This window comes from Pristiophorus japonicus, chromosome 11, assembly GCF_044704955.1.
Source record: "Pristiophorus japonicus isolate sPriJap1 chromosome 11, sPriJap1.hap1, whole genome shotgun sequence".
NCBI lineage: Eukaryota > Metazoa > Chordata > Chondrichthyes > Pristiophoridae > Pristiophorus > Pristiophorus japonicus.
The window spans coordinates 147,285,416-147,300,964 of NC_091987.1; the positions used below are offsets into that span (position 1 = coordinate 147,285,416).

Consider the following 15,549-nt stretch of genomic DNA (forward strand, 5'->3'; position numbering starts at 1 on the left):
GGGATGAGGGAGAGTGTCACCCCGGGACAGAGGGGGGGGGGGGGGGGATAGTGATAGAGAGAGAGAGTGTGTCACCCCAGGGAGGGGAGAGAGTGTGTCACCCCAGGGAGGGGAGAGAGAGTCACCCCGGGGGGAGGGGAGAGGAGAGAAGAGAGTGTCACCCCGGGGGAGGGGGTGGGGAGAGAGAGAGTCACCCCGATGGGGGAAGGGAGAGAGAATGTCACCCGGGGTGGGAGGGAATCCGGGGGTATGGGCGAGAAGATAGGGTCACCAGCAAATTTAAAGAGCCCCACAGGAAAATAAAATAAGACGGAACATTGCCGAATGGGTTTGGGCTTGGTAGAGGGTTACAAGGTGGGGCGGGGGGGGCGGGGTATGAGTATAATACGGAATAAAGGCAGAAAATGCTGGAAATCTCAACAAGTCATGCAGCCTCTGAAGCAGAGTTAAAGTTTCAGTTCGTTTACCCTTCGTCAGAACTAGTATAACACAGAACCAGACCACTGCGGTCAAGGTTTTTAGTCAGTGTCGGTGACACACAAAACAGCTAATCGGACCTGAGTGCAGTTACGGCACCCTTCCCTTGGAGAGTATATGAAGTGGAGGAAAGATTCCTAGGCTGACTAACAGTCTGACGGGCTGAGTCACAGCAAATGTTTGAGTGTCTGCGAGTTTTTTGTGGATATGATTTTGGTCGTCCATCTACACTCCAACTTACTGACAAGGAAGTTGAGCAATGGCTGTTCTCTTTCTTCCTGGAGTTCAGTGGCTTTTTGGGAAGGTAAGGTTTGCAATCTCAGAAAGCATGATTTAAAAAAAGCGATGGTTAACACCGTGCCTTATCGGAGAGTTAGTCATTTAAAGAGACAACTAAGAGTCACCCCCTTAGAGTGGGAGTGTTTTGTGCAGAAAGCAAGGGCGACTCCACAGCACCTTTCCTGATCGCAGCTTGTGTTCGAACACTGATCCCTCCCCATCCCATACAGAAGGAAGATAGGAACAGGAGGAGGCCATTTAGTTGGAGGAAATCCAGTACGGATGTCGGCAAGCAGCCTGACAAATTAGAGCCGGTGGAGGGAGGCCTAGCTTATCTAATCTTCATAATCTAGTACATGGAGCCCTGGTCATCATCATAGGCAGTCCCTTGAAGCGAGAATGACTTGCTTCCACGCCAAAAAGGGATGAGTTCACAGGTGTTTCAATGAAGGACCTAATGTTCCGTATCCCGAAAAACATCTTGAAGGGTGGAAGATGCCTGTGAGTGGATTTTTTTTAACGTGTGGTGACCGTTGCACACCAGCCACCACACGGGCTTGACAGAGCTAGGTCTTGGTCCAGTGGCAAGGGTTAACCAAGGCGACTGGAGACCAGCTCCACTGCACGGACCTAGTGCGCACACATATAGATAGCAGTGTAGACTGGCCCTCGCCTTTTCTGGGCTCCAAACTCATGCCTCGCCTTGCCCCGCCGCTCAGCTTCCCTTTCTAAGTGTTGGTACAAAGACCCATGTTGTCGATTTACTTGAGTAGTAATTAATTCAGTCATTGCTTTAGGATCAATACCCTTATTTCTTCAGTCAGCAGGCATAGTGTTATGTATGTAAACTTTACTAGTGTGTAAGACTTGCCACCAGGGGGGGGGGGGCACCTGCACACCCCAGGCAAGCAGGTATAAAAGGCAATACCATGCTGCTTCCTCACACTGGAGTTACATTAAAGAGACCAAGGTCACAACACTTTGAGCTTACAGTATACAGTCTTGTGGAGTTATTCTGAACATAACACATAGCACTTCACAAGCAAAGTAGATTAAACAGATACGCGTACAGAAATTTAGACATGCATTCCTTTCACCGCACTAACTTTTCTAAGCACTTTTTATATGATTCTTGTCCCCCCATGGTAAAATCAAATCTGCTTCTTCTCCCTTGATTGGATTCCTTCTGTCACCTGATTTAACATGACCCCTCCCCTCCAGTAACATTCTGTTGCCTCCAGACTGGTTCAAGGCCGAGGTTATTTTGCACGTAGCAATCCGTTCTCTCGTCTGTTCTCGCCCTTTAATCTGTCTGCTTTCTGTCCAGGCACAATGCTTTATTTCAATCAAATACATACACACACACACTACCTTGCAATAATGTTGCCTATTCTCTATGCTAAACTAGCTTTTAGTTGCCTACCCATCTTTTTGCCAGGCTAATTTCTTAACGTCTCAGCTACCTGATTTCCAGTATGCTAAGCTAACTTTTAATTTCCCATTAACCTCTCTGGCTCTTCCTCCTCAAGGCCTCAACAGGTCCCATGTTTCAACACTCGGGTGTGGTGCCCAGAACTGTCCACAGTACTCCAGATGTGGTCTGCCCAGCACTTTGTGTGGCTGTAGCAAAACTCTCCCTCCCTTTTATATTCTAGCCTTCTAGTTATAAAGCCTAACATTCCATTAGCCTTTTTGATTATTTTTTCGTATCTGACTACTCCATTTTAGTGATGTGTGTATGGAACCCTAAATCTATTTGGGCCTCCATTCTTCCTCGCATTTCACCAATTTAAAAAAATACTCAGATCTATCCTTTTTTGATCCAAAGTGCATTACCTCACATTTACCTGTGCTGAAATCCATCTGCCATAGTTTTGCCCACTCACTTAATTAATCAATGTCTTTTTGTAATTTTATGCTCCCATTTACCCTATTTACTATGCCACCAAGTTTAACTTCAAGTTCTCACGCAGGTCGGGGCCTCAACGCTGCTCCCAAGCCACTGCTCGCCGCTTCTTTTGTGGCCCCGACCTGCTGCTCGTGGTGGAGGGAGCGGCGAGCAGCGGCCTGGGAGCAGCGTGGAAGCATACTACTCCAGGGGGCAGCGCAAGCTGCGACAGCAGTGAAGAGTAACGTCATCAAGGTCCAGGTCGGTGATTGTAGCATGGGCAGATACAGCAGGAGCAGCGAGGTCGGGGAGAAGGAGCGGCGAGAGACTGTGGAGGGACGTGATCGGGGCCCAGGAGAGGCGTGAGTTCAGGGCCCAGGGACAGCACGGGCCAGTCCACACTGCGATATGTGTGCGCACTAGGTCCGTGCAGCAGAGCTGGTCTCCAGTCGTCTTGGGTAATCCTTGCCACTGGACCAAGACCTAGCTCTGTCAAGCCCGTGTGGTGGCTGGTGTGCAACGGCCACCACACGTTAAAAAAATCCACACACAGGCATCTTCCATCCTTCAACATGTAGTTCGGGATCTGGAATATTAGGTCCTTCATTGAACCACCTGTGAACTTATCCTTTTTTTGGCGTGGAAGCAAGTCATCCTCGTTTCGAGGGACTGCCTATGATGATGATGAATCTGTGTCATCGATAAACTTGGATATATGGCTCTCTAATGCACCAGCTATGTTGTTATTAAATATAGTGAATAGTGCCGTCCTGCTACTGCTTTCCACAGTGCCTGCTTTCCACCACCCCCTGGTCAGCGCTGGAGTCACCCAGATCTTGACACCAGTGGAGATAATTTTCAGTGACTCTCATGGTTTCAAGGGCACTCAATACACCCCCCAATCTTCAGGGAGGACCGAGCACTGCATCCCATCAGGAGGTATACTGGGCACTGGGTGCCTCCTTTTTTAAAACTTTATTCATTCATGGGATGTGTGCGTCGCTGGCAAGGCCGGCATTTATTGCCCATCCCTATTTGCCCTTGAGAAGGTGGTAGTGAGCCGCCTCCTTGAACCGCTACAATCCGTGTGATGAAGGTGCTCCCACAGTGCTGTTCGGTAGGGAGTTCCAGGATTTTGACAATGAAGGAACGGCAATATATTGCCAAATCAGGGTGGTGTGTGACTTGGAGGTGGTGTTCCCATGCATCTGCTGCCCTTGCCCTTCTAGGTGGTAGAGTTTGTGGGTTTGGGAGGTGCTGTCGAAGAAGCCTTAGCAAGTTGCTGCAGTGCATCTTGTAGATGGTACACACTACAGCCACGGTGCGCCGGTGGTGGAGGAAGTGAATGTTGAAGGTGGTGGATGGGGTGCCACTTAATAGGGCTGCTTTGTCCTCATTGGTGTTGAGCTTCTTGAATGTTATTGCAGTTTCACTCACCACAGAGTTACCCAAACTCTGACCTGCTCTCATAGCCACAGTATTTAAGTGCCTGGTCCAGTTAAGTTTCTGGTCAATGATGACCCCCAGGATATTGATGGTGGGGGAATTTGATGATGGTAATGCCATTGAATGTCAAGAGAAGATGATTAGACTCTCTCTTGTTGGACATGGTCATTGCCTGGTAATTTCCATCTTTTGGTTAGCCATTTCCCACTTTTTGCTCATTTTTGCACATTTTGGTTAACCATTTCCCCTTTTGGCTGTAATGAGGTCTGGAGCCGAGTGGTCCTAACAGAACCCAAACTGAGCATCGGTGAGCAGGTTATTGGTGAGTAAGTGCCGCTTGATAGCACTGTCGATGATACCTTCCATCACTTTGCTGATGATTGAGAGTAGACTGATGGGGTGGTAATTGGCCAGATTGGATGTGTCCTGCTTTTTATGGACAGAACATACCTGAGTAATTTTCCACTTTATTGGGTAGATAACAATGTTGTAGCTGTACTGGAATAGTTTTGATCTGATCCGTTGGTTGTGGGATCACTCGTCACTGTCTATAGCAAGCTGCTATTGCTGTTTAGCATGTATGTAGTCCTGTGTTGTAGCTTCACCAGGTTGGCACCTCATTTTGAGGTACACCTGGTGCTGCTCCTGGCATGCTCTTCTACACTGCCTATTATATCAGGGTTGGTCACCTGGCTAGATGGTAATGGTAGAGTGAAGGATATGCCGGGTCTTGAGGTTACAGATTGTGATGTAATACAATTCTGCTGCTGCTGATGGCCCACAGCATGTCGTGGATGCCCAGTTTTCAGTTGCTAGATCTGTTCTGAATCTTTCCCATATCATCATCATCATCAAAGGCAATCCCTCGAAGCGAGGATGACTTGCTTCCACGCCGAAAAGGGATGAGTTCACAGGTGTTTCAATGATGGACCTAATATTTGGATCCCGAACTACATCCTGAACGGTGGAAGATGCCTGTGCGTGGATTTTTTTAACGTGTGGTGGCCGTTGCACACCAGCCACCACACGGGCTTGACGGAGCTAGGTCTTGGTCTAGTGGCAAGGATTAACCAAGACAACTGGAGACCAGCTCTGCTGCACGGACCTAGTGCGTGCACACATCGCAGTGTGGGCTGGCCCGTGCTGCGCCTGAGCCCTCACCTCTTCTGGGCCCCGAACTCATTTAGCACAGTGGTAGTGTCACACAGCATGATGGAGGGTGTCCTCAGTGTGAAAATAGGATTTCATCTCCACAAGGAATGTGTTGTGATGACTCCTACCTGTAATGTCATGGATAGAAGCATCTGCAACAGGTAGATTGGTGAGGATAAGGTCAAGTGGTTTTCCCCTCATGGTGATTCACCACCTGCTGCAGGCCCAGTCTGGCAGCTATGTCCTTCAGGACTTGGCCAGCTCGGTCAGTAGTGGTGCTACCGAGCCACTCTTGCTGCTGGACATTGAAGCTACTCTGTGCTTCTTCCAGTGTTGTTCAACATGGCAGAGTACTGATTCATCAGCTGGGAAAGCTGGTAGGTAGTAATCAGCAGACGATTTCCTTGCCCATGTTTGACCTGATGACATGAGCTTCATGGGGTCCGGAATCAATGTTGAGGACTCCCAGGGTCACTCCCTCCTGACTGTATACCACTGTGACGCCACCCCTGGTGGGTCTGTCCTGGAGGAGTCTGGGCTGTTGGCTGATTCTGTGAGGATGACTATATCAAGCTTGACCAGTCTGTAGGACAGCTCATCCAATTTTGGCTCAAGTCCCCAGATGTTAGCGAGGAGGACTTTGCAGGGCCGACGGGGCTGGGTAGGCCTTTGTCGCCGAAGTCGATGCCAGATGATCCATTCGGTTGTATTCATCACCTGACTCCCCTGTCTCAGCTCATCTGCTGTTGAAACCCTCATCCATGCCTTTGTAACCTCTAGACTTGACTGTTGCCATCATCATAGGCAGTCCCTTGGAATCGAGGAAGACTTGCTTCCACTATAAAAATGAGTTCTTAGGTGGCTGAACAGTCCAATGTGAGAGCCACAGTCCCTGTCACAGGTGGGACAGATAGTTGTTGAGGGAAGGGGTGGGTGGGACTGGTTTGCCGCTCGCTCTTTCCGCTGCCTGCACTTGATTTCTCGAGGTGCTCAGCGCCCTCCTGGATGCACTTTCTCCATTTAGGGCAGTCTTTGGTCAGGGACTCCCTGTTGCAATGCACGCCCTACCCTCCGTAAACCTGTCATCCAAAACTCTGCTGCCCATGTCCGAACTCGCACCAAGTCCTGTTCACCCATCATCCCTGTGCTCACTGACCTACAATTGGCTCCCGACTAAACAACGTCTTGATTTTAAAATTCTCATCCTTGTTTTCAAATCCCTTCATGGCCTCCCTTCTTCCTATCCCTAATCTCCTCCAGCCCCACAACCCTCTGAGATATCTGCATGCCTCGAATTCTGGCCCGATTTTAATTGCTCCACCAGTGGCGGCCATGCCTTCAGCTGCCAAGGCCCTAAGCTAGGGAATTCCTCTCTCTAACCTCTCCACCTCTCTTTTCTCCTTTTAAGACACTCCCTAAAACCTACCTGTTTCACCAAGCTTTTGGTTATCTGCCCTAATATTTCCGTACATGGCTCTGTGTCAAATTGTGTTTGCTAACACTCCTGTGAAGTAAGTGCTTTGGGACGTTTTCCTACGTTAAAGGCGGTATATAAATACAAGTTGTTGTTGTAACTGAGTGGCTTGCTGGCCCATTTCAGAGGTCAGTTATGAATCAGCCAATGCTGTGAGTCTGGAGTCACATGTAGGCCAGACCAGGTAAGGACGGTTCGTTTCCTTCCCTAAAGCACATTAGTGAACCGGATGGGTTTTTACGACGATCCGGTAGCTTTTTATTCCAGATTTATTTAATTAACTGAATTCAAATTCACAATCTGCCATGGTGGGATTTGAACGCACGTCTCTAGATTGTTAGTCCAGACTTCTGGATTACTAGTCCAGTAACATTACCATTCTGCTACCATATCCTAAATTGCCACAACGCTCAATGGTGAGGAATCAGTTGTTGATCGTCCCTGAGGGGCATTTAATGGGGACCTCAACAAAACTTGTCTACAACTGGGATTTAAAAGAGTTGGTCCAAGGTCTAGGTTGAGTTGGGATGGGGACTCCGTGCTCAGTGTAATTCAGGCCATGTATGTGTGTCTATTGAAGCACCTTATCGGGCAGCCACCTGAGGAGATCGCTCCATCATGGAAGGATAAATGTTCCTCCCAGAAGTCTGACCTCTCTTGCTGTCTGAAATAGCAACTCCTTCGCCCAGGAGTCAGGAAACCAGTGGAATGATCAGCAGCTATGACACCTAAGGCTCGGTCATTGTGTCAGCTGTGGCTCAGCAGGTAGCACTCTCGCTTCTGAGTCAGAAGGTGGGTTCAAGTCCCACTCCAGGAACTTGAGCACCTAAATCTAGGCTGACACTCCAGTGCAGTGCTGAGGGAGTGCTGCACTGTCAGAGATGCCGTCTTTCAGATGAGATGTTAAACTACCCTCTTGCGTGGACGTAAAAGATCCCATGGCACTATTTTGAAGAAGAGCAGGGTGTCCTGGTCAATATTTATCCCTCAATCAATGTAACAAAAACTGATTATCTGGTCATTATCATAATGCTGTTTGTGGGAGCATGCTGTGCGCATGTTGGCTGCCACATTTCCCACATTACAACAGTGACTACACTCCAAAAGTACTTAATTGGTTGTAAAGCACTTTGAGACGTCCAGTAGTTGTGAAAGGTGGTCGCTATATAAATGCAAATCTTTCTTTTTATTGCAATTGGAGCTTGGCTTTGACCAAAGATTAGTAGTGGAAGTCAGCCTACCTTGCCTAGGTAAAGATGCTTTTTAAAGGATTGAGGTAAGACTTGTGCGATTCAGGTTCACTCCTCCCAATATGGTGAGCATTGAAGCCCCCTAAAGACTTTGGTCACGAGTTGCCCACACTGAACCATTTCCATTGGTGCTTGTGGGTGATTGAAAATGTTAGGCTTGGAACTTAAAAGATGATGCAAATCCTTCCAATGGCCGTGCTCTCTGCTTTATTATCAAGGTTCACCAATTCTGTGACTTTGGTCTGGAAATTACAGTACCAATGCATTCAGCGTGTGCTCCTGAGTATTTTTGTTTGATGCTGGGAAACCTCAGCCTACTAGCCGATTAACATAATTGTCTACAGGGCAGGTACAGACATAAGGAGATCACTTCCCACCCAATCCATTCGATGGTGCACCCCCATATACCCCCCACCCAATCTATTCAATGGTGCACCCTCATATATCCCCCCCCCAACCAATCCATTCGATGGTGCAGCCTCATACCCACCACCCGATCCCATTCGCTGGTTCACCCCCATGAACACCCCACCCTATTCATTTGATGGTGCATCCCAATGGACACCCCACCTATCCATTTGATGGTGCACCCTCATATATGCCCCACCCTATCCATTCGATAGTGCACGCTCATGGACACCCCCACCCTATCCATGTGTTGCTTCCTCGTGTTCTTTATTATTTTTATTCACTGTGTTGACATTTTGTATTTCTGGCCTTCATAGCTAGGGGATTTGAGTATAGGAGCAGGGAGGTCTTATTGCAGTTGTACAGGGCCTTGGTGAGGCCTCACCTGGAATATTGTGTTCAGTTTTGGTCTCCTAATCTGAGGAAGGACATTCTTGCTATTGAAGGAGTGCAGCGAAGGTTCACCAGGCTGATTTCCCGGGATGGCAGGACTGACATATGAGGAGAGACTGGATCGACTTGGCCTGTATTCACTTGAGTTTAGAAGAATGAGAGGGGATCTCATAGAAACATATAAAATTCTGATGGGACTGGACAGGTTAGATGCAGGAAGCATGTTCCTGATGTTGGGGAAGTCCAGAACTAGGGGTCACAGTCTAAGAATAAGGGGTAAGCCATTTAGGACTGAGATGAGGAGAAACTTCTTCACTCAGAGAGTTGTTAACCTGTGGAATTCTCTACCGCAGAGAGTTATTGATGCTAGTTCGTTAGATATATTCAAGAGGGAGTTAGATATGGCCCTTACGGGTAAAGGGATCAAGGGGTATGGAGAGAAGGCAGGAAAGGGGTACTGAGGTAAATGATCAGCCATGATCTCATTGAAAAGTGGTGCAGCCTTGAAGGACCGAATGGCCTATTCCTGCACCTATTTTCTATGTTTCTGTGTTTCTATGTTACCTTCGGTATTTAATGTTTTGAGACCTTTTGACCATTTTTTCCCAATCTGATACATTTAATCTTGTATCTATGTCCTGTCATTCCGGATGGAGTGTCAGCCGTGGCTCAGTTGGTAGCACTCTCATCTCAGAGTCAAAAGATTGTGGGTTCAAGTCCCACTCCAGAGACTTGATCAACCATGATCTTATTAAATGGCGGAGCAGGCTCGAAGGGCCAAATGGCCTACTCCTGCTATTTCTTATCTTGTTATGTTGAGCATGAAAATCTAGGCTGACACTCCAGTGCAATGAAGTGGTGCACTGCCGGAGGTACCGTCTTTCGGATGAGGTGTTAAACCAAGGTCTCGTCTGCTCTCTCAGATGGACGTAAAAGATCTCATTGCACTATTTCAAAGAAGAGCAGGCAAGTTCTCCCCAGTGTCCTGGCCAACATTTATCCTTCAACCAATGCCTCTTTTTTTAAAAAAAACTGATGATCAGACATTATCACATTGCTGTTTATGGAAGCTTGCTGTGCGCAAATTGGCTGCCACGTTTCCTACATTACAACAGTGACTACACTCCAAAACTACTTCATTGGCTGTAAATACTTTTGGATGTTGTGAAAATGGAATTGCGGAAGAATTTCTTCTCTGAGTGTTTGGAATTATCTACCCCAGAGAGCTGTGGTGGCTGGGTCATTGAATATATTTAAGGTGGAGATGGACAGATTTTTGAACGATATGGGAGTCGAGGGTTATGGGGAGAGGGTAGGCAAGTAGAGCTGAGGCCAAATCAGATCAGCCATGATCTTATTGAATGGTGGAGCAGGCTCGAGGGGCCGAATGGCCTACTCCTACTTCTATTTCTTATGTTCGTAACGGCACTATATAAATGCAAGTCTTTTCTTTTCACTCAGATGAGCTTGTGTCTGACCTCAGGCTGCAAAGTGATAGCCTTCCTTGTCGAACCAGCTCAACCTGGGAGCAGAAACTTGGCTGTAGTCTCTGTACTTATCTGTTATTTCTATAGTTTGGTCACTTCGCATTTTATCTTAACAGAAAGGTTAAATCTGCCTTCAGCTGTCCTGAATAATGGCACAATACGAAGGGATTCAGCTTGGAGGTAAGTTGGTGCTTTGTATTTTAAAATTACTTATTCTTCATATAACTTTACTGGACAAATGCACTGAGTGAAACTATCCAACTGTTCCTTCCTCATGCTCTTTATCATTTTTATTCACCGTGTCTGTTGACATTTGAATATCTGAGAGCTTCGGTATTTAATGTTATCATCATGTTTTGAAATCCGTTGTCCATTTCTCCTAAATCTCTTCGATTTAATCCTGTATCCCTTCATTCCTGATGCCTCAATCACTGGGAACAGTCTGTTTCTATCTACTATGTCCCATCCCTTCAGAATTTTCAAAACCGAATAATCGCATGGTAATCTCTTCTGTGGGTTCAAGTCTCACTCCAAGAACTTGAGCACATGAATCTAGGTTGAAACTCCAGTGCAGTGCTGAGGGAGTGCTGCACTGTCAGAGGAGCTGTCTTTCGGATGAGACGTTAAAGATCCCGTGGCACTATTTCGAAAAAGAGCAGGGGAGTTACCCCCGGTGTCCTGGCCAATGTTTATCCCTCAATCAACATAACAAAAACAGATTATCTGGCCCTATTTAAAAAAGGAGGCAGACTGAAAGCAGGAAAGTCAATGAGAAAATGCTGGAGTCCATTATTAAGGAAGTAGTAGCAAGACATTTGGAAAAGCATGATTCAATCAAGCAGAGTCAACATGGTTTTATAAAAGGGAAATCATGTTTGACAAATTTGCTGGAGTTCTTTGAGGATGTAACAAGCAGGGTGGGTGAGGGGGAACCAATGGATGTGGTGTATTTGGATTTCCAGAAGGTATTTGATAAGGTTCCACATAAAAGGTTACTGCACAAGATAAAAGTTCACAGGGATGGGGGTAATATTTTAGCATGGATAGAGGATTGGCTAACTAACAGAAAACGGAGAGTCAGGATAAATGGGTAATTTTCTGGTTGGCAAACAGTAACTAGTGGGGTGCCGCAGGGATCGGTGCTGGGGCCTCAACTATTTACAATCTATATTAATGACTTGGATGAAGGGACCGAGTGTAAAGTAGCCAAGTTTTCTGATAAAAAGATGGGTGGGAAAGCAAATTGTGAGGAGGACATAAGGAGGGATATAGGCAGGCTAAGTGAGTGGACAAAAATTTGGCAGATGGAGTATAATGTGGAAAAATGTGAGGTTATCCACTTTGGCAGAAAAAATAGAAAAGCAAATTATATTTAAATGGAGAAAAATTGCAAAGTGCTGCAGCACAGAGGGACCTGCGGGTCCTTGTGCATTAACTCTTTTTGGAGTTCACCTGCAAAAACATAAAACATTAAACGGTGCCACCCGACCTGGGTGACACTCCAGACATTTACAAGGCTCTTTTTTTTCCCCCCCTTTTTTTTTGTGTTTTTCTTTTTTTGGTTTTTTTTTGGGCACTAAAATCACAATTTTCCCCAGTGCCCCCTATAAAAGGGAAGGGGGACACTAAAAGCACCGGCAATTAAAACAAATTAAACTTAAAAACGTAAAATCAAATTAAAATTTGGTTGCCGGGCGTGATGATGCACTCCAGTCCCTCCGGTGCCCACCTCTCGCGGAAGGCCGCGAGCGTTCCTTGTGCATTAACTCTTTTGAGTTTACCTGAAAATAACCATAAACATTAAAACCATGCCACCCGCCTGGGTGACACAGCAGACATTTTCAAGGCCCCTTTTTTTTTTCCTTTTTTTTTGGGGCGCTAAAATCAAATTTTTCCAGTGCCCCCTATAAAAGGGGAGGGGGACACTAAAAGCACCAGCAATGAAAACAAATTAAACTTTAAAACGTAAAATCAAATTAAAATTTGGTTGCCGGGTGTGATGATGCACTCCAGTCCCTCCGGTGCCCACCTCTCGCGGAAGGCCGCGAGCGTTCCTTGTGCATTAAACACAAAAAGTGAGTATGCAGGTGCAGCAAGTAATCAGGAAGGCCAATGGAATGTTGGCCTTTATTGCAAGGGGGATGGAGTATAAAAGCAGAGAAGTCCTGCTACAACAGTACAGGGTATTAGTGAGGCCACCTAGAGTACTGCGTACAGTTTTGGTCTCCGTATTTAAGGAAGGATATACTTGCATTGGAGGCTGTTCAGAGAAGATTCACGAGGTTGATTCTGCAGATGAGGGGGTTGACTTGTGAAGATAGGTTGAGCAGGTTGGGCTTATACACCTTGGAGTCCAGAAGAATGAAAGGTGATCTTATCAAAACATATAAGATAATGAGGAGGCTCAACACGGTGGCTGCAGAGTGGATGTTTCCACTGATAGGGGAAACTAAAACTAGGGGGCATAGTCTCAGAATAAGGGGCCACCCATTTAAAACTGAGATGAGGAGGAATTTCTTCTCTGAGGGTTGTAAATCTGTGGAATTCTCTGCCCCAGAGAGCTGTGGAGGCAAGGTCATTGAATATATTTAAGGCGGAGATAGACAGATTTTTGAGCGATAAGGGAGTAAAGAGTTATGGGGAGCGGGCAGGGAAATGAGCTGAGTCCATGATCAGATCAGCCATGATCTTATTAAATGGCGGAGCAGGATTGAGGGGCCAAATGGGTTACTCCTGCTCCTATTTCTTATGTTCTCTCAGCACTGCATTGGAGTGTCAGCCTAGATTTTTGGTGCTCAAGTCCCTGGAGTGGGACTTGAACCCACAACCTTCTGACTCTGAGGCGAGAGTGCTACCCACTGAGCCACAGCTGACATTCCAACATTTCTTAAACTAATAATCAAAAATATTGAAAGAATTGGTTTTTTTATATACCCGATGATTTTTCTCAATCCTTACTCCTCAATCCCTGGAGAAGCCAGGAGCATCCTGGAGGGTTGTGGGTCTTGCGCGGGGCAGGGTCCGTGGTACGGCAGATAGACCTCTGCCACAAACCGCATTCCCTAGCCACTGACTTCATCCCTCTCCCGAGCATCTGTCTGAGGCTGAACCAGACTGCTCGCAACCCTGGTGTCATATCTGACCCTGAAATGAGCTTTCAACCACATATCCGTGGCATAACTAAAACGGCCTATTTCCACCTCCTTAGCATTGTCCATCTCTGCCCCGACCATAGCTCATCCACTGCTGAAGCACTCATCCATGCCTTTATTACCTCTAGACTTGACTATTCCAACGCACTCCTGGCTGGTCTCCCACATTCTACGATATTTAAACTTGAGGTGATCCAAAACTCGGCAGCCCGCTCCTAACTTGCACCAAGTCCCGCTCACCCATCATCCCTGTGCTCGCTGACCTACATTGGCTCCTGGTTAAGCAACACCTCGATTTCAAAATTCTCATCCTTGTTTACAAATCCCACCATGACCTCGCCCCTCCCTATCTCTGTAATCTCCTCCAGCCTCATAAAACCCCTCCCCCCTCCCCCCCCCCTCCCGAGATGTCTCTGCTCCTCAAATTCTGGCCTCGTGAGCATCCCAGATTATAACTGCTCAACCATTGGTGGCTGTGCCTTCAGCTGCCTGGGCCCCAAGCTCTGAAACTCCCTCCCAAACCACTCCGCCTCTCTACCTCTCTTTCCTCCTTGAAGAGGCTCCTTAAATTCTACCTCTTTGACCAAAGGTCCAAAGGTCATCTGCCACAATTTCTTCTTACGTGGCTCGGTGTCAACTTTATTTGTTTTGTCTTAAAACACTCCTATGAAGTGCCTTGGGACGTTTTACTACGTTAAAGGTGCTATTTAAATACAAGTTGTTGTTGTTGTTGTCCAAGAGTTAGGTGGTGTTCAGAGGGCACTGGGCCTGAGACGGTCCACATGGGCCCTCGGCCTCATCCCCCGACCTGTCGCTGTGATGGCGCTTCTGCTGTAGCTGCCAATAACTGAGCTGACACTTTATTTTCCCTCTTGTTATATATGCAGACTATAGACTATAGACTCTGTGTAATCACTGTATAGTTGCATAAGATGGAGACTTGTTACCTGATGTACTATCAATAAGGTTTACACTGTGTATATACCTTGCTGGCACCACTAGAGGGTGCAACTGGTGGAGACCGGGGTTTCCTGCCTCTGTGGCAGAGGTTGTCCACCAGAGGTCACTGTGGTGGGAGACCTGAGGGTCACCTGCATAGGTATGCAGGGCCCAGTATAAAAGGGCCTCACTCTGGAGTTACGAATAAAGGACCAAGGTCACTACAGTTTGAATACAACACATTGCCTCGTGTAGTCATTCATAAGATCATTACAGTCATAACACATCTGATATCCCAGTGCTCTCGGACTGTCTGCCCTGGACAGTATCTCCGACTGCGGCAGCGGAGAGGGGGGTTTAGGGGATCAAATTTCCCTAAAAGGACAGCGTTTCCCCCCCCTGCCCCCGTGACTTGTTCCGACTGGGATGACAGTGTTCAAAGACTGAAGTTGAAAAGAATGAGCATGGTGTTACTTCTGCCAGAATGCATTTTTTTTGTCTTTGTTCTTTGTCGACAGGGAGGGATGGTGACCCCATGAAAAGTCACATCCAGGGCTCGCACGACGTCCTGGTGTCCGCACTGTACAATATCGACCCGTTACTCGACCAAATGATCGCTGCACACCTTCTGACCCACGAGAACTACTACGAAATCCGAACCGAGAAGATCCCACCACAGAAAGCCAGGAAGCTGCTGGAGATCGTGCAGCTTCAGATGAATGAGAACGATGTGCGGATATTTGTAGAGTGCCTGAGGAGATGCAAACACCACTACCCCCGTCTAAAGGACTGGCTGGCAGGGGACACTGGTCAGTTCTGTGTCCTGACTAAACATGGCTACAGTAAATTTAAACGTCCAATGATCAGATTAATAAGGCCAGAAAAGGTCCAAACAAAGCACTGAGGTCCATTTCCAGAGGGATAGAATGTAAAAGCAGAGAAGTTGCGCTAAACTTGTATCGAACTTGAATGGGATAGGGGGGGATTGTCCTTTGAGGAGAGATTGAGTAGACTAGGCCTACATTCTCGAGAGTTTAGAAGAATGGCAGGTGATCTCATTGAAACATACAAAATTCTTACAGGGTTTGACAGGATAGATGCAGGGAGGATGTGTCCTCTGGCTGGGGAGTCTAGAACCAGGGGTCACAGTCTCAGAATAAGGGATTGGCCATTTAGGACTGAGATGAGGAGAAATTTCCTCACT

The 15,549-nt window shown here is 47.0% G+C and overlaps 1 protein-coding gene across 2 annotated transcripts in view; it reads left to right on the forward strand.

Moving 5' to 3' along the window:
• Positions 1-383: 383 nt before the first annotated feature.
• The window catches only part of LOC139276322 (uncharacterized), a 66,085-nt gene continuing 50,919 nt past the window's right edge, over positions 384-15,549 (forward strand). Inside the window, exons 1-3 of one of the 2 annotated variants that reach the window (XM_070894135.1) lie at positions 384-781; positions 10,371-10,434; positions 14,864-15,154. In XM_070894135.1, the coding sequence (XP_070750236.1) occupies positions 10,404-10,434; positions 14,864-15,154 (322 nt within the window). In that variant the 5' untranslated portion in view covers positions 384-781; positions 10,371-10,403. Of the gene's footprint in view, positions 782-10,370; positions 10,435-14,863; positions 15,155-15,549 lie in introns of those variants that run through there. The other variant, XM_070894136.1, reaches the window with a different exon arrangement.